Source organism: Fusarium tjaetaba (genome assembly GCF_013396195.1).
Source record: "Fusarium tjaetaba strain NRRL 66243 chromosome Unknown NRRL66243_c0000082, whole genome shotgun sequence".
NCBI classification, from domain to species: domain Eukaryota; kingdom Fungi; phylum Ascomycota; class Sordariomycetes; order Hypocreales; family Nectriaceae; genus Fusarium; species Fusarium tjaetaba.
The window spans coordinates 1-21,735 of record NW_023501278.1 but is presented as its reverse complement, the minus strand read 5'-3'; the positions used below and the strand labels follow the sequence as shown (position 1 = coordinate 21,735).

Genomic DNA, 21,735 nt, shown 5'->3' with positions numbered 1-21,735 from the left:
TGCTATGGGACTTTGTCTCAATCCGTGACTAGTGGTATGTCTAGCGCCCGGGCAGGGCTGTCCAAGGAAACCAGCATTAAATCACGCAACTGACTTGGCACCAGACGCCCAGGCGTCGTCAGCCAGTAGCTGGCAGGCATTACAGCGACAAAGGTTGCAAGGGCCGAGCTGCTCAAGATAAAGCTGAGCATAGCGACTCACAAGCCTCGATATCATACGATGATCGCCAGCTCTTCACTACGAATGCAGATGCACTCTTTCAAACCCCTAGAGAATTGGGTTTGTTAGCGGCGTGATATCATCAAATCCCTGTATAGTGGAGTCTTGACGACCAATAGCTGACTGTAATGATGCCGGAAGCGCCCATCCGTCCTTACCCTTGTCAACATCCCCTCGAGTTTAGGCAACGCTCTCATCACATGAGCGACTTACCATGTGTGCCATGCAGTTCGCCAGGGTACCCGATATGAACATGTTCCTGAGGGGTTTGACAATAGAACATGGTAGAATGTAATATGTTTAGTACGTTGTTTTGCGTCTAGAAGCGGACGCTTAGTTGCCTCCTATTTACAGGTAAACCTTTCCTGTTTCTCCATCATTGTTCTGTTTGTTTGCTCCATAGTACACCATAGAATCCGGTTAGCTAGGTGTTGTGAGATGGTGGCAGAAGGCAGCCACACCAAAGTCTGAGCAAACAGGGATATATATATAGAACCGACATAAATAATCAGCGCGGCCTTGCAGTCGCTCAATTACCCCTCCTCGCCGATCTCTACTTTCCAGCTTCTCAAGTTACCCAGAAATAATCACCATGAGTGACGTTACCCATGCAGCGATTGCCAAAACAAAGATTCTCAAGGCACTTTGTGAGCAATGGACCCTCGAGATCAGCGAAATCAAGAGCCCCGAGACAGAATACAGAGAAAAACGTCAAGTGCTGCTAAGAAACTATGACAAGGAGATTTGCCAACTGGGGAAGCACTCTCCTGATACCAATGAGTATGCAAGACGATCAGATGCGGTTCTTAAATTTGCTGGTGACCTTAGAGAGCTAGACATCGAATATCACAGTTCAGTCGCCCTGCTGGAACGGCAGTTTGCAGAACGCCTGGAGACCGCCAACAAGAGGCTTGCTTGCGATTCATTCCAGACTTTGGGGGATACTCTATGGGATCACTCGGTTTCAACTGTATTACACCAGTGCCTGAGTTCCAAGACACCAATGGTCGCGGATACCGGTGTAAAGGAAGGATCCAAAGCGTTGCTGGAAGCTCGAAGCGAAAAGGAATCTAATCTTAACATCACAGCTGAAACACTAATAGACTTGGAATCGGGTCAGAATCAGAGTTTACTCCCAGTGACAGGAAACTCCAAGCACCAGGATCGGGCTTTAGCGCAGGCGCCAGCTTTGACAAAAGCCAGAGTCTTGGTCCAAAGTGAGACTATGGATCATTCCCAGGTCACACTTCATCAGACACCGATCCAAGAACGTGAGCCCGCATTACAGTCAAACCTAGTCACGGACGGACAAGGCGCTACTAGCCCAGTGGCGATTCAAGCCTCAACCCCAAACCGAACTACCGATGCGAGCCGACTTTCAGAGAATGTTGTTGACCCACAGGCAAGATCAAGCTCGAGAGCGATGCCAGCTTCGGAGACGAACTTGGATCAAAATGGAGGGAGAGCATGCTTGGACATGTGGCCGTCTTCTCAGATCCCAAATCAGTCGGCATCATTTGTTAAAGGCACAGAGACTCTAAACAATAACCCTGGTGAAGAATGGACTGATTCTCTTGTCGCCCATCTTCGCGCTCCTTTGAAGAGGCTTCAGGCGGAAGCATCCAATCGAAAACATAAACGACAAAAGCCGCCCATCGAGCCCCTTAAGATCCCCGAAGAACAAGTCATCTCTTTTGATCAAGTCTTCCAGGATGGAAACGCCCAAATCAAGTACATCATTGTTCAGCATCCTCCAGAGCTTGGACACTGGTACATCCTGGAATGCAAGGAACATAACAAGCACTTCTACCAGGATCCAATTCAAGGGGCTACTCGGCACCTCATCGGCCAGGAGCATGGGATAAGCGGGGATCATTCCCTTGCAGTCAAGATGCTCGGAGCCCGTGTTCTTGACTGTAACGAGAAACTGGCTGCGAAAACAATTGGTTAACAAGACGGTCGTTTCCTCAGGTTGCCGGACCCATGAGTGTGACACCAGGAAACCGAACCAAAGAGTATCTAACACAGGAGGTTGGAATCATCCCTGTTGTTGGCGAGGTATACGCTGCCAGGTATCCTACAAAGAGCCATACCTGTGCAGTTCTTGTTCTCCCATGGACAGCCTTTGACCATTTTCCACGCATGAAACAGCTACTGAGAGACACTCCTGCATGCTTTCTCTTTGACAAGACGGTTGATCAGTGTCCTCGAGGCTGGGCTAAGGGTTACGAGGACGGAGGCCACAGATTCAAAGAAAGGGCTTATCCTGTTGTTTACTTTCACAAGGACAAGTTTCCAGAACAATGCAATGTTGGTTGGGTTCCTATAACAAGCTTTAAGGCATACAATCCTGGGCATACTGAGGTTGTTTTCCCTAGGATTGTGGACCAATATCTCCGGAACAAAGATCCTCGATTGACAGCCAACCACGGTTACTCAACAGCCAACAGTATTGTCATACCAGACGACAATGACCATGAGGATGCACACATGGAACACGGGAACGGCGAAATGTCTGGTAACGCTTCCAGAAATGAGAGTCGTTTGCGCTTGAAGGTTAGCGTTCTCCGGCCCGAATGTCCATGCAAAGTCAATACTAACGAATAAAGGATAAGCGACTTGTGGAGAACACAAAGCTGCAGGCAGAAAGCAGTACTGCCGACCTGAAAACTTCCTACAACTCTCCTTCACAAGGGGATGGTACTGTTGTCCCCCGTTCTCAAACTCATACCCAAGAGCCAACTACTACGCCTGGTCAGATGGCAAGGATCGAGTATCCCTTCGTCAGCGGCGGGTCAGAAGACGTGGAAAAGGCGGGATCTACAACAGGCCACGTAGCTACATCGACATCCAAACAGCCGATTGTCAACCTCGCGGAGCTCGGTGAGGTACATGCCGATAGCGCTTTCAACAGACCAGCTCCACGAAACGAGGATACATATAGCCGCGTCTCACTGAGGCCATCCTAGGGTAATGATGTAGAAGTAATGGTAGCTGAGTCTCGAGCAGAGCTCTTGTCGCTGGGGCCAGATATTAGTAGTCACACCCGTTAGTGTAAAGAAGTTTTACAAGAATCGTAAAGACGCCGAGGGCTTTGGTGATAGTATAGAAACGGGGACTACTTAGATAAGATAGGGTATGAGGTCCAGCTCTATGCTGTTTAATGCTATTAAAGGCTATAAAGATTAGCTTATCAAAAGGAATAGAGAGTACAGGAATGATGGAAACTTGTGTTATGAAGCGTTTGTTTGCTATTCATATCGCTTCAAATACTCCATCAACATCGCCCACGAGTCTGCTGATAAGTCACCACCAAGCCACAAATTCCCATCCCCATCCCGTCCCATATTGATCCCGACTGATACAGGAAATATCATAGGCGTAAGCTTTCCCATATGATAATAATTCGGCCTTGCAGGTCCCCCGCTCCCTCCTACAACCGCAGGTCCAAAATCAGTCTTATCCAAGAACCCCGACTTGGCCCAATTAGACGACATAATCATTGTACTTGCCGTATCACCCACAATAGGCGGGTTTCCACCTTCGATCATGGACTTGTAAGCTGCCTTGGCTGCAGCTTTGATCTGTCCTTCGGTCAAGTACTCGACGACGGCTTGGCGGGAGAGCATGGCGACTTTTCCGAGGGGAAGATCCTGTGCGTCTTTGACGGGACAGTAGAAAAATGCTCCGCAGGGTGCGTTTTGGACGTATGCTGAGTCGGGAAGGAAAATGCTTTTGAGACGATCGCGGGGGTTGACGGCGATGAGAGTGACGATGGCTCGACCTCTGCCCATACTCTTGGCGACAGAGCGGTTGAAGAGGGCCAGTATGACATCGTTCTCTGAAACAAATGGCTTGCTCCCGTCTGTAGTCTTCTCAAGCGAAATTTCACTCCTGGCTTCGGCTACTATGGCATCGATAGCCTTGGCTGGCACACGCAGCGTTCGAGTCTCGAGGGGATACATCCACCCGTCATAAGTCGCCCTAAGAGCCCAGACCGCAAGCCTCCAACCCGAAAGAAGAGAGCCGTCGGTCTTTGACTTCTCCGTGCTTTCAGCTCGGTACAGCTCAGCCATAACATCATCTTTGTATCCTGGAAACTTAGCAACTTGTTCAGGCTTTCCAGCTAGGATTAAACACCAAGCTTCAAGAACTGCTGACAATCCGCCGAGGTCAGTGGTCATATGTGAAAAGGTGAGTGATACCAGTGTCCCGTCTTGGAATGTGACAACGTGCAGTGAGAATTGCGGTGCATCGGTGGCGCAAAGGTCCTCAAATGAAGTTGGTGCACCAGGACCTATACCGATTGATTGGAAGTCGGCGGGTTCTGGAAAGAAGGCGATTGTATCTGATCTAGTGGGTAGTTTAGATGCTTCGGGGTGGTCTGCAAAGGGCATGTCATAAGAAGCCTTGGTGTAGTGAACCGCTGGTCTTTGTGCTGAATATTCCTTTGGAACATGAACTTCAGCTTTGCCCTGGTCCTGGGATTGTTAGTTAATCGCACCTGCTGGTAATGAAACCTCTCACGTTGAGGCGTATTCTGCCGCCAAGTCTTCTCCAACCGTCCATCTCAAAGAGTTTCGAGAGTGCATCGTTCAACATGTCGCCGTCGAGAATCTCATCGAATCGGATCGTCCACAGCAATGGACATTTGCGCATAAACGGCGTGTCATCAAAGGCATGCATAGGAAGTACTTGGTCAGTGGGCACTGTAGGAAACTGAGGCCGCTTGGGCGCGCCCATTAGGCTGGATATCGTAGCTCCCATCTTTGGCACTGGATTGATAGTGAAAGTACTGGGATTCTAAGGCCCCAAACTTGGGTTACAGTTTGTTCTTAAGTGAATTGGTAGTACGATTACGAGTGTCAGCATTTAGATCACAGTTAGTGAAACTTTGGCGTGAGTGGCGGTGAAGCTTGTGCGCTTTGGGATTCGTGTAATATTTGCCGAATCAGATAACATGCGGGATTGATAACTGCCGTATCCTTGAAAAGCTTTTGAAGTCGTGCAATTGTCACTTTGAAAACAAGGTCATTCTCAGGAGGCCGAAAAGTCTAATTGAGGTAGATAGGCTGTCACAACTTCTGGTTTGGGCTGGGGGGCTGGCAGACCGATGGTCAGCGAGGGTGATCCTCAGCGCTAAAAAATCCGTAAGCATTCAGGGGTAAAGATCTGCACCCCTGCCTAACAGTCCCGCCAATGATATAAGTTTGATACCACCTTACAGTGCCTTATCCCAAATCCTTACTTATCGACATTGAGTAACTATGGAAATCTTTTCACTTTTTAATGGATAGCTTCCACAAAGCCCTCTGCTGCTCATCAAGATCCCCTTCAATGCACATGGCAAGATCGCTTACAGCCCATGAACTGATCTTATGAATAGGGTGTATTAGCTCCTTGCGGTTACTTATGAGCCTATCTCTCCTCACATCTTGATTGATGGCTCTTGGTTTGTTGCCCAGAGCCATTAATCGCCTGCACTTCTCGGATCGATTCTCATGGTCTCTATACAATCCAGTAAAGGTAATTCTATTAGAACCCTTTCAATGGCGTTCCGCGAGCAAAGACAACAAGCTTCACCTCGGCAACCTCGCTGAGTTCATTGCTGCGCAGGTTTGTATGGCTTAGATCAATGATACCGGATGTAAACAGCGCAGGAAGTATTTTAGCATCACTGTCGGTTTGCGAAGCAGATGTCCAATCTCCCTGATCGTCAGTCTTCTTGATACGGAATTCGTCAGCGCAGTATTGGTGCAGTCTATCATCTGGATCCCGATCGACCATAATCGGCCCAAGTGAGATATCATATTTGACGTTGGTGAAAGCTTGTCCGTCTTTTTTGAGAAACTGCGCGCTATACATGTGCATGGTTAGTATTAGTCCCCAACGAACCTAAAGTATAGAGATACTCACCTGATTCTGTCAATTCGTAGATCATAGTATCCATATCCCGAGGGATGCTTGTATGAGATCAGAAAAGGGATCTCGCTGTTTTCTTTCAGCGATGTCTTCCACTCCGGAACAAAGATATTGTAGTCTTCATCATTCTTCATGCTAAACTCGATTCGAGGAACCGTTTGATTGTTGTGAGCACCGTAGCTTAGACTGTCAATTTGCGATACCAAATTGCGTGCGGCGGCTTCAAGGTTGTCGACAGACATCTCAGGTGATGCGCTAACGCTGATATCACTATAGCGCGAAGAGAGATACCTGAGCCTCAACAAGTATTGATGTAGCCGCAGGACTACCACTCGCTTCAGGACAACCAAGCTTCTGTTCAGGGCGCCGATATGGTTGTGAGTCGGAAGAGTATCGCTCGCAATTTCCTTTGCTGCTCTCTCGATATCTGCTTTGCGCTTGGACCTCAGAGCATTCTCAGCAACGGCGCCGAGATAGGCATCCATGTCCAGCTGCATTTGACGTTGGGCTTCGATGAGAGTTTTGCCGCGGATCATCATTTTCTTGAGGGCGGATTGATACTCTTCGAGTCCATCGATAGTATCGGAGCCTAGCTTGAATTTGAGCTTCACACAATGTTAGGTAGGAACCTTCCAAATTTAAGGCGTGCGTTTTGTGTCTAGACTTACCACGTTGAACATCTCGTCCACTTGAACAGTAATCTCTTGCAAATCTGACAAAAGTCCGAAGTAGTCAAAGGGCGGAGACGAGGCTGTTATGATCTCAGACGCTTGGTAAGTTCGGTCAGCCTTCCATCAAACAAATACTATTCCTCTGAAGTACAAACCAGTTCTGGCAGCAGCAGAAAGACTCTCGTCGATGGACTGGCGTCGGACCTTCTCTGCTTCGTGTTTAATGGCCATGTTACTGTCATATACTTTCCATGCCTTGAAGATCTTATTCCCCGCGCTCAAGGCCGCTTTTCCAATATCCTTTGCCTTATCGCTTGCCTTGCTTCCAGGCTTTTCAGGTGTTGCAGCTTTGTCGCTCTTGACTGGGGACTTTTGGACCTTCGGCGCTGGAGCTTCAGGCTGTTCGCTATTCGCCTCGGAGCTCTGATCTTGTGCCTCGCCTGATAAGCCGGCCAGGTCCACCTGTATGTAGCATTGGTATTAGATGAGTCACAATGATGGATCTGGAGGTTGGGACCTACTTGCTGCGCGGCCTCTGCGATTCCAGTAGTAGCATCGATCAAAGCAGGCATTGCAACAGCTGGATTACCCGCTTTTTGGAAACAAATCAGCTTGATATTACAGTTATCCCGCGATTAGGGATTACTTACTACACAGGGCGAGGAAAACTGCCCAGGCAATCTCGCCTACGCCCATCCAAATGGCCATTTCTAGCTCCTTCTTCTATATTTAGTGGATCCGAATTAGCATCTCAGCACCGAACAATGAGTCCATGAGTTTCAGACAAACGACTCATCACGAACCTTTTTCTTCTTATAGAGGTCAATGTTGTTTTTGAACGTAACCAGGGTAGATTTGAGATTGTCATGCCTTTCCTACTAAACGTTAGGCGGGGGAAATCTCGCTTGAGGAGGGCCGCTTACCAACATGAAACTTTTGCATTTTGCCACTACCTCGCAACTCTTGATCATGGCTTTGTAGTACTGATCATCCGGTACAGTCCCGAGGGCAAGCGTTGATAGAGCGTCCAATGCCTTAGCGTTGTCTTTCTTCAATTCTTGAGTCATATCGGTTGCGTATCTCAAGCTGTCAATCGACTGCTGGACATTACTACAGCTTGTGATGGCTTCCTTGAGGTACCTTTCATACTTGGAGGGACTTTCGAGAGGAACGATATACTCCCCAACGACTGCATCTATTGAAAATGGCCCCGGGTACCGTCGCGGTAGCTCTAAGCGCTGCAGTAACGTACTAGCATCCTGTTTCAAGGCTGAATACTCTGGTCGGGATCTAGTGCAACGGCAAATGTACGAAAGATAGGCCATTGCCTTTCTCTCTGCATGCTCTTTGTCCTCAGTATCCGAGGCACTAAGCCCTTGAAACACATGGCTGCATGCTAGAGCAAAAACATGATTGAGTAAAAGTGGAAGGTTTCCTAAGGCGCGACTGGGAAAGCGATTAGTGGAATAAAATGATTATCGAGAATGAATCCAGCTTACGTTGTATCGAAGAGCGCTGGGCCATCTGGAACGGTCAAAAGTCCTGAATCTGCAAACTCTCCGTCAGCTATTTTTACTAGTGGTCCGAAGGTCACATGTTCAAGTGAACTCCTAATCCGGAATCCGAGCATGTCCTGAGTCTCTTTTGTCGACTGAGCTGCTTCCAGCTGACTTTGGAACTGATCCTCCAAGTCTTCTTTCAATGACACAGAAGATACCCTGTTTATTTTCGGCGCGTAAGTATCGAACTTGGGACTACCTCGCGAGGTACTTATATCTTGACCATCATGAGCGGGGCAAACAAGACTCGAGGGCAGCGTTTCGAAATAGACGTCCAACTTTAGATCTTTTGACGTGCTGAGATTGAAGCTCCGAATATCGGGGCGGTCCAGAAAGGTGCAAGTGAAAATGTGTATATAACGTAGCTCGCTTGTGTGTGGTATTTCGATATGTACTGTTCCATTTTTGAGAGGTCCGCTGTGATCCAGACTGACACAATACAGATGAAGATAGCGAACAGAGCATGGCAAGTCTTCCAGTATCTTCCGTAGATCTAGGTGAGCGCCGCGGCGGAAGAACTGGGATGATTTAATTAGATAGGTACTATAGTAACCTCCACTGCTATACTTGTGTAAAAACTTACGTGTCTGCTGTATTCAGCAGTCAGGTCCATCTGCGATAAGTCGTTCTGCTTCATCATTGCTGACATGATTCAAAGTTATTGAGGAAAATAGCGGAGGTTGGCCTTTGGTTGTCGTTCTTAGAGGACAAGTTGCTCTCCGTGTGTTATGACAAAGTCAGCTTATTTAGTGGATTCGCTGTGTGTATGTACGGAGTATACGCTAGTGATTTCTAGCATACCTGGCTGCATACACGGATGCAGATCCAATTTACCTCCATTTTGGTGTCTGCCAATAGAAGTACCGGTCTGGCTCTGTCCACCTTACCCCGCTCGTCGGATATGGTCCGTTCCGCTGCCACCAAGCGATAGTGTCCTTGTGTTGGCTAATGTCCCACTGTTTCTGTTCCAGTTTGTGGTCTAGATTTCGAGTCTATTGGCAAGCCACTTGATAGTCTTGAATGCCTAGAATGCTCCAAGCAAGGTGGCTGGCTGTGTCCATAACTGTCCTCAACTTCTGCGCGTGCTATGGCATCCCTTGAATGCTGCCTCCAGCTTCAGTTTCTTGGTTATCAGCTACACATTCAGAACGAATTTCCTATTTAACAAGTGCCACAGAAGAAAACTCCATATACCACAGAATCTTATATTCACAATGACAACAGTCGACAGTCTTGTAAAGCTTTGCGAATCAGATGGGCTATCTTTCGACCGTACAACCTATATCCAACAAGCTGGCTTGGACAATATTTTCACGGCACTCGAGGGTCATACAAATATCGAGCAACTTAAGCCACTTCTATGGGATGACTCGGCAGATACCAAGGAGAAGGGCTTGCTCTCGTCTCTGAAAGCCATCGCCGAGGCAACCGACAAGTCTGTGGCCACGGCTTGGAAAGCATGTCATGGTATACAGTTTCCAACCATTCAGCCCTCCGAAGTACTGATTAGGATTAGACTCGGTCGAGGCGATACAGATGTTGAAAGAGATCTGTATCAAAACCGCATCCCCCTCGCCAGAAGTTGAAGAAACACAAACAATTATTCTTGGGGCACTCAACGAGGCCTGGGATATGCTGATCGGAGTAAATGAGTCCTTGAAAAGGGCCCGACATGGACAAGACGCATCGACTGGCTCTGTATGTTTGCTCAACCTGTCAAATTCGTGGGAGTCGATACTGATATATAGCCAGTTCCTGGACTTTCTATCCAGGCGCGATGACACTCGGCTTGCAAAGTTTATAACTGGTGTAGGTGCAGTAGAGGCGGCATACGACAAACGTTCACGAGAACGGTTCTTGCTAGAAAACTTTTACGAAGCTTTACGACTTCGCAATATGCCAGGATTGAAACTTTGGGCTGGGGCACAGTTCGCTGAAACCGGCCCAGTGCAGATCAAGAACAACCGTAAGTCTCTAGCTTGAACTGTGGACCACTTTTCAAGGCGACTGACAAACTCCTTCTATACTGTTTAGTGTGGAAAACCCATACGCAAACATACCAACCTGACTTTAGGCTCTACACCGTGTGGCTTACTCTGGTTAAGATGAAAAAGATAAACCCAGATGGGAGCATGAAAAATCACCCCCAACTCCTTGATTGTGATGAGAGACCATATCAGATAGCCAGGCGAATGGTACTCTATGTATCAAACGGTCATGTTGTCCCCACCCAGGCAACCCATATGGCATTACAAGGGTTGGATGAAGCCAACTTGGATTTTACAGACGTAGACTCTTTGAAGAATGTCAACTATTCTTCGATAGACTATCTGCATCCTCCTTTCACCGCTGTCTGCTCGGCATTCTACCAGATGCAAGGAGTATTGAATACACTTAGCGGACCCGATGGGCTCTGGAGAAACGATGGCGATTATGCCAAAGCCCGCGCTGCAATCTCTGTTCGAGAGAAGCTGGCAATAAGCATGGGCTACGTTGAAGAGATTGAGGATTACGTTGATATGCTCAACGCCAGTAAGTATTGAACTGCATTCAACCTCTTCTACCGAAAACGTCCGACAAAAGCTGACCTGGTTCGATAGATGTACTGGATCCTATGCTGATAAGCTTTCGTGATGTGATAAGCGCTCTTCAAGACTTGTCTGCGAATACCTTATACGGAGATGATGACGACCAACGAATCAATCTTAAAGAATTGATAACATCGACGAAGCTGGCACGTAGATTAAGTCCCATTTCTCTCAATCTTCTCTCGTCTGCAGAGGCAGGCGATATTGGAATTCCATTCACCCTCAACTGCTGCCAACAACATATGCTAACAGATGATCAGTGGACTTCAAGTTACAGCCGAGCGAGGGACTTCTTCAACAAATCTCTGCCGATTCGTTTTCGAGACTGTGTTGGTGTCGCAGAGATTACTGACAATCAACTCAAGACCCAACTAGCTCCAAAAGGCACTGACTGGAACCAAGTTGTCATGGGTTTCGAAAAGATCGACCTTGACAGGCAGAAGCAGCTATACAGCTTAATTGCCCGTAAAGATGACCAAAAAGACGCACCTACCATCACAACCTACGGTGATCCAAGCTCCACACCGGTAGGAGCTCGGGCACGTATGTTGGAGTTACCTAAGTCAAGTCAGAATGAATTCGGCAGAGTCAGCAACTGGAACCAAACAAAAATTGGTGACTACTACGAGATTCCTGTTACTTTCGGCAACACATATACTACGAAGCCCAGTGTTATCTGCTGGTTGGAGGGTTTCGAGGCTCATACAACGAAGAACCTTCGTGTTCGTGCAGAAGTCATTGGCATCACTGAAAAAGGTTGCGTTATGAGAGTCGGTAGTTGGGGGGATACAGAGCTCGTCCACATCAATGCTGTCTGGTTCGCGCACGCTGCTGATCACCCCCGCCTTTTTACTGGAGGTGGCAGTATTCACAAATACGGGCAACATTCCGATATATGGGCGCCTTTCGTGTCGGTGGACTTTCCAGAAGGAAAGTTTAAAAAGCGAAGACCTGATATCTTTTTGGCCATTTCTCTTCTCGATACCCATTCCCAGTTCAACCCTAGATGCGAGATAAAGGCCACAAATGTTACCCAACGAGGTATGAAAGTGTCGGTTGATCCTTGGTGGGACACATATTGCTATGAGGCTCGTTTTTCATGTATTGCGTTTGATCCAGACTTCTTTCAGTGTGCTTCGGAGATTTAACTGTTGACCTTTTTAAGCTAGGGGACATCGTGAGATCAGTTTACCTCTTAAACCAGCATATTGTTACATAGCTCTCTGCGTTCGATATGCATTTCTTTAAAACGTCATTTAAGTCCAGATTGTGCCCGATAAAACATGCTACAAGGGGAATAAGCTTCTCATGGCGTAATGAATTTTTGAACGCCAGATATTTAAGTTCTTTGATCCATGTAGTTTAGAGTAAGAGAGTTTAGAAAGTAGTTGATTTCATTCCTATCCTAGCTTCTGCAAAAGACAACAAGAATAATGCTTACGTCCAGCAAGACAGCTGAGAAGCTCTTATGCTTATCATTCATTGTCCTTCTTTGCCTTCTTGCGGCACTTACTGCAAATATCTTCCAAGCTTTCGCTGTCAATAGGTATAGCCTTTTTCCCGCAACCTTCGAATACACCTCCTGCCTTAGGACAGGGACGTTCAACGATATGAGTATTCATTTCGTCCTTGCAAGTGGCGCATTTGTCAACTACAATGCTCTTGATGCACATCGTGTGATTGTTCAGGTGATTCAAAGTATAGAGTATAGTAGAATTGTTCTTGTAGCTTAGATTGGTGGGTTGTTGAATGGGAAAAGGACGACTTGAGTGTGGAGATACCGGTGATTTTGAGTATGGAGTAAAGTCAAGATGTTATGTACCTTGGATTGGTAGATTCTTGAGTGGAATGAGTAAAAAGTGAGTTGAGAGTGGAAAGTAGATTGTTTATATAGGGATAGCAAGCGCACTGATGCGGAGTGAATGCAGTGATTATTAGAGGGAAGGCAGAGGCAACGACAGGTTTTCACGGCAATGAAGGATACTGATTTACCGCGAGAGCCAGGGCAGTAACAAACAGCTATGCTTTGCTCTTCTGTTTCTGCTTCTATTCACTGTTCTTGCATTGCCTGCTACAGTCGTCGTTAACAACGGCGATGGCCTTCAATTTACATACTTCCAAAGCCCGCGATTCAGGATAGAAATACTTATGTTCAGGCTCTTTCTCCCCCAGTGGACAAGATGGACTTGGAGGGGGGTATCAATTACTTCTTCAATAGTTCAAAACCCTGTCCCCGCTTACGACATGGCAGGAATTGACGCCTGTAAGCCTGAGCCAGTCTGTGAGATGTGAGGCGGTGATCCTACAGAGAGAAACTAGGGGCGGAGGAGGAGATCACATCATATTTTCAGAAGAGAGCATAGGCCTTGTAAATAATGTATATGTATTTCCTTCAGCCAGCAAAGTCTGAAGCCTCCATTAGAAGCTCGAAGTCTTCCAGTGGCAGACTCTCGGTTCTATTCGCTTGTCAAAAGTCGGGACTAATGTTGTGCGGCAAATGCATCAGCATACATATCCATACCACCGACAAAGCCATTCAGTCTCGTTGGTACCCAGCCAAGTAACTGCTTCGCCCGGTCAGACGACCCTCGTAGACTAGTTCCCATGGCCTCCGCGAACAAATCATCGCCTGGTCCTACCAGCTCACAGTGTCCCTTGAATCCCCAGTGCGAAGCCAGAGCTGTAAAGATATCAGACATTCTCTCCTGGCTTGTCACAAGGTCAAAGACAGGATAGACCGAGGTGCTGTTGATAAGTGAAAGCTTCTCTATAGCTTTCTGGAAACCGGTAGCGACATCGCTGACGTGCACAAGCCCGGGGCGAGAGTTAGCGCTCAATGGAATCTTGATAGTGTCCAATGACTTATCTCGGGAAGCATGAAGGAGTGGAAGTATGAAGGCGGTCCAGATAGTACTTTCGCCGCCGTATATGAGTGCCGGACGTAAAACAGCCACGTCCAGAACGTCAGAGGCGGCAAGAACAGCGTTCTCATGCGCGACGCGCCATGCGACAAGCGGTGCAGGTGGTGCAGGGGCATCAGGTCCCACAGTCTCAAGATCGTTGACTAGCTTATCACTTGATCCATGAACCCAAGTTCCCGAACAGTAAATGAACCCAAGCTTAGGTGTATGCGTGAGACCAGCCGCTTTGGCCTTGTTCAAACGCTCTTGGCCGACGGCTTTCACATCAGCAAGGAACTTTGCAGAGTTTTGATTTGCGCCAGAAACGTCAACAACGATATCAATGTTAAAGTTGCGAATCGCGTCGAGGTAAGCATCTGGTTTGTTGATAGGGTCGGGGCAGATGATGGGGGAAACTTCAGCGACGGCCAGAGACTTGGCTTTGGCTTCATTGCGGGCGATACCGTAGACTCTGTGTTGGCCGCTATTGACAAGAACGTTGCAGAGTCTGCTGCCGAGATAGCCAGTGGCGCCGATGATGAGAACTTTGGGCATTGTGAATGGTGAAGATGTTGTTTCTTTGTAGGAGGATGAAGTCGGTCAGTCGTGTTCTTGCAGATGAGGGAACTGCACTTTGTTCGTAATAATTATTGTGCTATTTGCAATTTAAAGAGTCCTTCCTTGATCTTCTTCTCTTTTATACTGCAACAGCTCTATCATCAAACGGATTTTACTATCGGACGTATCAATTACATTATTCCCAAAGAGGTCTCTTTAGGAATAGTGTGCTGAGGCTCTAGCGCTTACAGCACCGGAGATAGACGGACGGCGGCGCTGGCGGGATTAAGAACTACCAAATCTGGAAATCCGACACGGAATTAAGCCATCTCGAACCTAGACAAGAACTGTTCTTCAACCTCCCCGAAGAAAATCTCCCATAGTGAAGAAAACTGTGACTTCAGACCATCGCGTTCCTCTTCAGTCCAAACCCGCCCATCACGAGTCCAGCGCATAGTGTCTTTTGCGTAGGGTATGGGTTGGCCGTAGGTGAGAGTCATGAACGGCCCTGTCACACAGAGTCAGCACATCAACGGCATTGATCGGGGTGTACTTACAAAGTCCGGCGGGTAGACCTAGACTTTCATAACATCTTGGTTCGGTCTCTGTCATTCTCTTCTCAATCCAGCCGTGAAATTGACGGAAGCCTTCGACTGCTAGAGAAGATATGCGGACTGAATAGAATCTGAGGATAAAGTTGTCATGTTTCCAGATGAGGTCCACGACCGGAACTCGGATAAGCCTTCCATCAAGACTGGTAGTGGTGCCAACTTCGACGCATCCTTGTTTGGTCAGATATCAACTTTGAGAGAATATTGCTTGGGTAACTCACTGTCAAAGTCGACGTCTGGTGGACCTAGCCCGAGTCTTTGTGTCGCAAGTCTCAAGAAAAGGCCAATCTTCTGGAAGTCAGGTGGGTACATGATCAACCGTGCCCTATACCAATTAGAAGTACTTTCATGAATACTTGGTCAAACTCACGCTACCAAGGACCCTTCCAACTCCCAATTATGCAATGCCCCATTCTCACGTAAGAACACGTAGCACGCCAACGCAGCTTTCTTAGTAGACCTTGTTGCCACTTTATTGACTTCAGTATCAAGCGCTGGGAGTGACTTCTCTTTGATACCGAGTAACGCGTGGTCCAAGACCGTGTTGCCACTAGCCACTGTATTCCATGGAATTTTCTTGCCGGGGAAGTGCCATTGTGCATGGTCTTTGATCATTTGCAAAGCGGTCTTGTTGGACCAGTAAGCTGCCATGTGCAGAGAAGTCCGACCTCTTTCATCTGCTATGCGAAAAATGTCATCGAAAGCTGGGTACTTTGCTAAGAGCATTCTTGTGATTTGGTGGCATGCAAGGTCATACGAATCTCGAGCTTGGCAAGGTCAGTGGTGTCGTTATAAGTGTGCGGACACTTACATCCTGAAAAGCCCTCTATAGCTGTTGCTAGTAAAGTCTTGCCCGCCGGTGTAGTTACGTACTCGGGAAGTGGATCGAGATTGAGGAGATACTGGATATGTTCGATGGGTACCAAGCCATCGGCGACAGCGAGTGAGACGAGGTAGCCTCCGAATGTTACCCACGTGCCATCTCGACTCATCTTGTAATCATGCTTCAAAGAGTGCTTCGCACGTAGAGCCTCAGCCAGTTTGCGCTCATCATCGTAGCCTTCGACGAGAAGCTGAGCAAACACTGTAAGGCCAGAGTTGCACTGCCCCTCCAATATCTCCGTCATGCTCTTGCTCTGTCGTTTCTCTAAGGGGAACTCTTCAAGCGTCGTGATAAGCTCTGGCAAGATTTTGGGGAAGTAGTGCGCCGCAAAGTGAAGAGCGTTCCGCCCTCGTCTCTCCTTGGTGAGAATATTCGCACCTTGTCTGACAAAAGCACGTACTGCCTCAATATCTCTCCTCTCAATAGCGACATGAAGAAACAATCGGGGCAAGTTCCACGAAGGATCGTCGATGATAGTATCTGGAAAGACTTTCAGAAATGCATCGACGAAGAAGCCTGACCCTCTGAAGGTGCACATCGTCAAGAACGGATCGGTCGGTTGCTTCTTATCCACTCGTCGTCTCTCAATCATCACCGCCCGAGTATCTTCGTCAGCTAGGAGAGAGATGACAGTCTCCAACTTTTCCTTGTACCCTTTGCCTCCGACGCACATACAGTAGAAGCGTGTTCTGCGGAAAAGAGCACTCAGCGCTTGAGCTTTGGCATCGCTGAGTTGACGTCGTGCTGACAAGCCCAGAATAGCCACCAAGGCCTCTGAGGCAGCTAACATTTTCCGCAGAAGATCGACGTCAAGTTGCTGAGCCGCATGCGCAATAGCAGTGTTGAAATTCAAGAATCCATCCCATTCTTGGACATGTCTCGTCGGATCTGCACCATACTCCAGCAGAAGCTCAGTGGCCAGCCCTTGAGAATAATCCCATGATGCAAATGTAGTGTGGAGTGGAGTTGCACCGTTCTTCATCTGGACATTGATGTCGAGACCAGCTGACAAAGCAATGTCAAATATCTCCTCGCAGTGCTCACGTTTGGAGAACTGCGTTAGGGAGTGAAGAACCGTCGCGCCGTAGAGAGTCTCTCGAATAGTTGGGTCAGCGCCGTTGTCGATAAGGAGTTTTGCCATGTCGGAGTGGCCGCAGTGGCAGCTTAGAAGCAATGGTGCCCAGCCGTGAGTGTTGCCATGTGCGTTAGCATCAGCACCAAGGTCGACTAGAGCACGCGCCATGGCAAGATCGTTCTTACAAGCTGCAATCTGAAGCAGGGTAAAGCCATCCTTGTTGCAGCAGTTGAGGCAGTCAAGTCGAGTGGCTTCCTCTTTGAACTCCTCCATCCTTCCTGGGTCAATGTTTTCTTTTCCTGCATCTTTCATACACGATAGTCGATCAAAGTCGAATACTGGAGTGTTCATAATTGGCTTGTCCTTCAAGAACAAAGGGCTGTTGCAGTGGAGAAGAAACATATTCGGAAACTTTCTCTCAGTTGCGAGATATGCTTCATACTTCTCTGGCCACTTGTGAACCCAGGTCTTGCCGAGGACTTGAGTGGTTGAGAGATGCTTCGGGACTAAATGGTCGAATAGTGTTCCTTGAGCAAGACCGAACGTCTTTGTTCCGTATGACTCAACTTTGCTAAGAAGTTCATCTTTGCTCTCTGGCGGCAGAGGGGTGTCGCATGCATCGAAGATTCTAAGAATAATAGACAATGCATCAGGGTTATCCATCATAGCTGCTGTAACAAGATGCTCCAGGCCTCTCTCTATCGATGGCTCGACGAGCTGTCCATTGAGATATGCGCCTGCAAGATGCAAAGGAGCAGCAGAGTTTTGTACATCTCCTGACTCAACGCTTTCCCTCAAATCCCGAAAGACCTCTTCCTGCGCCACTCTTGGGATGAGTGATACGTTTAAGGTGTGCTCAAATGCAAACTAGCTGGTCAGGAGCGCCTCTCAATGCGATGCATTACTTACATCTGGAACTTTAGAGATAGCTCCATCGAATGTCTCCTCCATTCGAGAGATGAAGCCCTCACTGTCTTGAGTATCCTCATCGGGCTTCCAGTTCTTCTTAAACTTCTTGAGACTAGCTGGTTTGAGGCTGTGATCTTCGAAGCATGTTGCGAGCATTTTCTCGAACTCTGGGTTGTTGATCCTGATGGATATGACTTGGTCGTACATTTGTCGTAGTTGGATGAGCATTTCGTCCTGGTCGATTTCATTTGTCTGAGAATCAGTCACCACGTGTCAGCAAACATTCGCTAACAACAAAGCCTGTTGAAGTTGAAGCCTTACCAATCCTGAATGTTTCTTCTCAAGCGCACCCAGAGCGCCCCTTGGAAGTTAGCATATGACCGAAATGTTTATGGGGCTACGTACTTGTATCCGTCTACAGCTGGCCGTAGATCCTTGAACCACTCTAGGGGAATGGTTGCCTTTCCAGTATGTAGATGTTGCATGAGTCCCAGGAAAAGATAACTCTGTATCGCTGATAATGACACCCTGCCCGAGGGTGAAGGTGCACAGGTTCCCTCGAGAAAGGCGTAGACGAACTCTTCCTGCTGTTCCGAGAGAGGTGTCTTCTCTTTGATGTTCTCTATGAGTGATCCAACTGCTGAGCTTGACTGGCCGGGTGACTTCTTCTTCATCTCCAAAACATCACCCGGACTCAGTGACTCAAGCGGTGTACAACCCTTCATGAAGATGCTGGCAGTGAGTAATCCAAGAGAATAAATATCCGTCTTATGAAGATCCTCCAATCTAATAGGTTCTTCGGCGTCAAGTTCAGGTGCCATCCATGGAAGGCTGCCAATCCTCGCTTGAAACATGTGCTCAGATTTATAATCATCAAGAATGACCGCATATCCAAAGTCGCAAAGTTTAGCCCGGATTGGCGGAAGACCAGTTTTATGAAGGAGGTCATGCTGGTGTTCATCCAAGCCAGACGTGAAGACGAGCACGTTCGTTGGCTTCAGATCAGCGTGCACGATGCCGTGAGCGTGGAGAAACTGCAGCGCACGGCCGATGTTCATGGATATTGCCAATTGGGACTTGAAGTCCGCTTTGTTAGAGGCGAGATACTCCGCCAACGTCCCCTCATCAGCAGCCTCGAGCAAAACCTGTGGCCAAAACCGCCCGACACTCGGTGACTCGCTCCACGAAATGGCTAGCATCGAGACAATAAAATCGCATTGTCGAATAGTCTCATTCGACAAAACTCGTATCTCGTTAATAGCAGCGGCAAGTTGAGGCGAGTCACTCGCAACTCCTTGAGCGGTAACAATCTTTTTTGTGACATATCGTCTGAACTTTTGGCTGTCCTTCGCTTTCTGAATCCAATCGCGCACTCCGGGTGTCGCATTGATAAAGTCCTCGTCTGCGTCGAGACTAAGCTCTTCAGCTGATGCAAACACAGCGAATGAAGCACCTGCACCAGCTGAGAGGATGTTCATGCTGGCGATGACATTGTTTTGAGCGCTGAGGATGGGGACATCGAGGGCCACGGCGACAGCCAAGAATTCAGCTTGGCCTTTGACTGCGTATGTTTTATCGGGTCGATTAATCAATTCCGTTGCCGAAAAGGGAGCGGAATATGTCGAAAATGATTGAAAATCGCCCATTTTGACGATGGAAAGACCTTGAAGAGCCTGGTTGAAGGTCCGCCGCGGGATGGCGTCTTATTTCAGGCATGCTTCGGAACGTGAGGCTGATTTCGCTCGCTAGGCTGAAACCAGATTGTATCATATCTCAGCCATGTCGGCCAATAGAACTCGATATCTTCCCTCACAAGCTTACGAAATCGCTGTGAGACTTTCAGCTTGGGCCGTAAAAATGAGGGGTTCCGACGCTATTGATTACCTGCATTGGCTTATCAGGGTCTAGATCGCCAGTCAAACCATCAAACCTGCTTCTCTGCGCAACCTCCTCCTTTCAACCCACTTCTACGCGTCGAAATGTCTGGTCTTGAGATACCAGCTTTTATCATCGGCCTTGGCGGTCTGATTTCTGTTTTTGAGAAGGGTTTTGAAGTATGGCGCGTCATCCGAAGAGCGGACGATTTTGGAGATGATGTTGCGGATTGGATGTGCAAGTTGGAGATGGAGTTCTTTCGGTTCCAGACGTGGTGGACTGCTTTGGAACACCTTGCGATTTCGAAGAGGTCATCGCATTCTGTTCTCAATGTGCCACTTCAGTCATCGCCTTTACAGATCACGCTAGATAAGCAGTTCGGCAAGCCCATTATTGACGCTGCGACAAGCGTCTTGAGATTACTCGAGAAGATTGAGGAAATACTACAACGAAATGGTGTTTTGGTCGTCACGCAAGCTGAACCAGTTATCACAGATCAAGGCGCAGACCTCGCTGAGGCTGCAGCGAAATCGCGACAGCGACTCAAGCGATTCGCTAGTGACCTCTTGAAGCATACACCGTGGACAACTCGGATCAAACACAGCACCAGCCCATGGAAAGAAGACTCCGACAAAACCGCACTTGATGATTCACTGGAGTCCATGATATACTGGAACAACACTCTCTATAGCATACTGCCCCAAAATATTCGAGACAGCATCCTTGAGCTCGGAATTGCAGGTTACGCTTTGGACTCGCCAGACAATATCAAGGACATCGTCAATCTGTCTAATGATCGCAACACAACATTAAGCCAAAGCGCTAAACTCATGACTATTCGACAGCGCTTCAAAGATGGCGCGGGCTTGAGCGCTGATGTGGATGCTATACTTCAGAAGATGGAGCTCAAAGAGGCTGCATTTGAAGGTCTTGTCGCTGCCGACGTCTTCAAGGGATGTCAATACACGATCTCTCAGTACACAACTCAAGACGGTGATGTTTCCCCAGTTCTCATCGAATGGATACCCATTCCAAAAGACTTCGACGCCTACAAACTGGCTCACTCTCGGATGGCAAGAATCTCGTATACTTTACAGCAGATCGGAACATTTTCAGCAATACAGCCCCTCCACGCGCTTGGATTCGTTGAGTTTGGTGGTGCAAGGTCTTTTGGCCTTGTTTCGACTTTGCCTCGCACTCTTACATCTTCTACAAAGGTCTATACACTCTACGATATGCTAGCTGGTGGCCAAAAGTCGGCGGCGGGTAGTAAATCAGTTTCACGAGTACAGCATGCTCTTCCAAGTCTAAACCAACGGCTTCAGTTAGCATCAAAGCTAGTCATGGGCTTCTATACCTTTCTTTTGACTCGATGGCATCACGAACGCTTCAATTCCCTGCACATAGCATTTCTTCTTGACGAGGCAGACACAAAGTCAAAGGTCCTCGACCTGACTCAACCTATCATCGGAGGCTTCGCAATTTCTCGGCCAGATTCACCTGCTGAGCTTTCCATCTCAGCGTCAGTTGAAGATACTGAAGTTGTATACTTGCATCCCGACATACGCCAACGTCTCAAATTAGGAGCCAAACAGACTGGTAACGAACAGCGTTTCCAGCGCGTCCATGACATTTATGCTATCGGATTGTTATTAGCTGAGATTGGCTACTGGCGACCCATCGCAAAAGTCGCCGAGTCAGGAGCAAAGGGTTCAAGAGCAAACTCCATGTCACCCGAGCACTTCAAAGAAGCCGTTATCAAGAAATGCAAATCGGACTTGGCTTTCTTCGCTGGGGAGACTTACAGGGATATCACGCTGCGATGCTTACTGGCTGGTGAGACGGGCGGGGTTCAGGCAGAAAACGACGCTGCTGGATTGAACAACCTGTATTGGGACGTTGGAATAAATCTTATAACTAGCTAGTAGATTAAAAGACCTTTTAGCAATTATTATAACTATAATT

At 47.9% G+C, this 21,735-nt stretch overlaps 7 protein-coding genes across 7 annotated transcripts; 3 read left to right on the top strand and 4 right to left on the bottom strand.

Moving 5' to 3' along the window:
* Positions 1–811: 811 nt before the first annotated feature.
* Positions 812–3,188, top strand: FTJAE_4242 (uncharacterized protein; the record flags this gene model as incomplete). Its single annotated transcript, XM_037350626.1, has 3 exons — positions 812–2,165; positions 2,219–2,775; positions 2,829–3,188. 3 exons carry the CDS (start codon positions 812–814, stop codon positions 3,186–3,188), a joined length of 2,271 nt encoding a protein of 756 aa, XP_037208651.1.
* Positions 3,189–3,470: 282 nt separating this feature from the next.
* Positions 3,471–4,986, bottom strand: FTJAE_4241 (uncharacterized protein; the record flags this gene model as incomplete). The annotated part of the gene is made up of 2 exons (XM_037350625.1): positions 3,471–4,700; positions 4,747–4,986. 2 exons carry the CDS (start codon positions 4,984–4,986, stop codon positions 3,471–3,473), a joined length of 1,470 nt encoding a protein of 489 aa, XP_037208650.1.
* Positions 4,987–5,754: 768 nt separating this feature from the next.
* Positions 5,755–9,011, bottom strand: FTJAE_4240 (uncharacterized protein; the record flags this gene model as incomplete). Its single annotated transcript, XM_037350624.1, has 10 exons — positions 5,755–6,076; positions 6,136–6,746; positions 6,810–6,910; positions 6,968–7,274; positions 7,334–7,347; positions 7,463–7,535; positions 7,616–7,687; positions 7,736–8,258; positions 8,312–8,889; positions 8,955–9,011. 10 exons carry the CDS (start codon positions 9,009–9,011, stop codon positions 5,755–5,757), a joined length of 2,658 nt encoding a protein of 885 aa, XP_037208649.1.
* Positions 9,012–9,585: 574 nt separating this feature from the next.
* FTJAE_4239 (h-type lectin domain protein) lies at positions 9,586–12,107 on the top strand (the record flags this gene model as incomplete). Its single annotated transcript, XM_037350622.1, has 5 exons — positions 9,586–9,838; positions 9,888–10,069; positions 10,124–10,337; positions 10,406–10,903; positions 10,972–12,107. The coding sequence occupies 5 exons, from the start codon at positions 9,586–9,588 to the stop codon at positions 12,105–12,107; spliced, it is 2,283 nt and encodes a 760-aa protein (XP_037208648.1).
* A 1,332-nt stretch (positions 12,108–13,439) lies between these two features.
* On the bottom strand, positions 13,440–14,414 carry FTJAE_4238 (uncharacterized protein; the record flags this gene model as incomplete). Its single annotated transcript, XM_037350621.1, has 1 exon — positions 13,440–14,414. The coding sequence occupies one exon, from the start codon at positions 14,412–14,414 to the stop codon at positions 13,440–13,442; it is 975 nt and encodes a 324-aa protein (XP_037208647.1).
* A 323-nt stretch (positions 14,415–14,737) lies between these two features.
* FTJAE_4237 (serine threonine kinase) lies at positions 14,738–19,541 on the bottom strand (the record flags this gene model as incomplete). The annotated part of the gene is made up of 8 exons (XM_037350620.1): positions 14,738–14,925; positions 14,975–15,199; positions 15,250–15,353; positions 15,399–15,795; positions 15,840–17,853; positions 17,896–18,147; positions 18,217–18,256; positions 18,301–19,541. 8 exons carry the CDS (start codon positions 19,539–19,541, stop codon positions 14,738–14,740), a joined length of 4,461 nt encoding a protein of 1,486 aa, XP_037208646.1.
* A 133-nt stretch (positions 19,542–19,674) lies between these two features.
* FTJAE_4236 (uncharacterized protein) lies at positions 19,675–21,695 on the top strand (the record flags this gene model as incomplete). Its single annotated transcript, XM_037350619.1, has 2 exons — positions 19,675–19,746; positions 19,797–21,695. The coding sequence occupies 2 exons, from the start codon at positions 19,675–19,677 to the stop codon at positions 21,693–21,695; spliced, it is 1,971 nt and encodes a 656-aa protein (XP_037208645.1).
* Between the last annotated feature and the right edge of the window lie 40 nt (positions 21,696–21,735).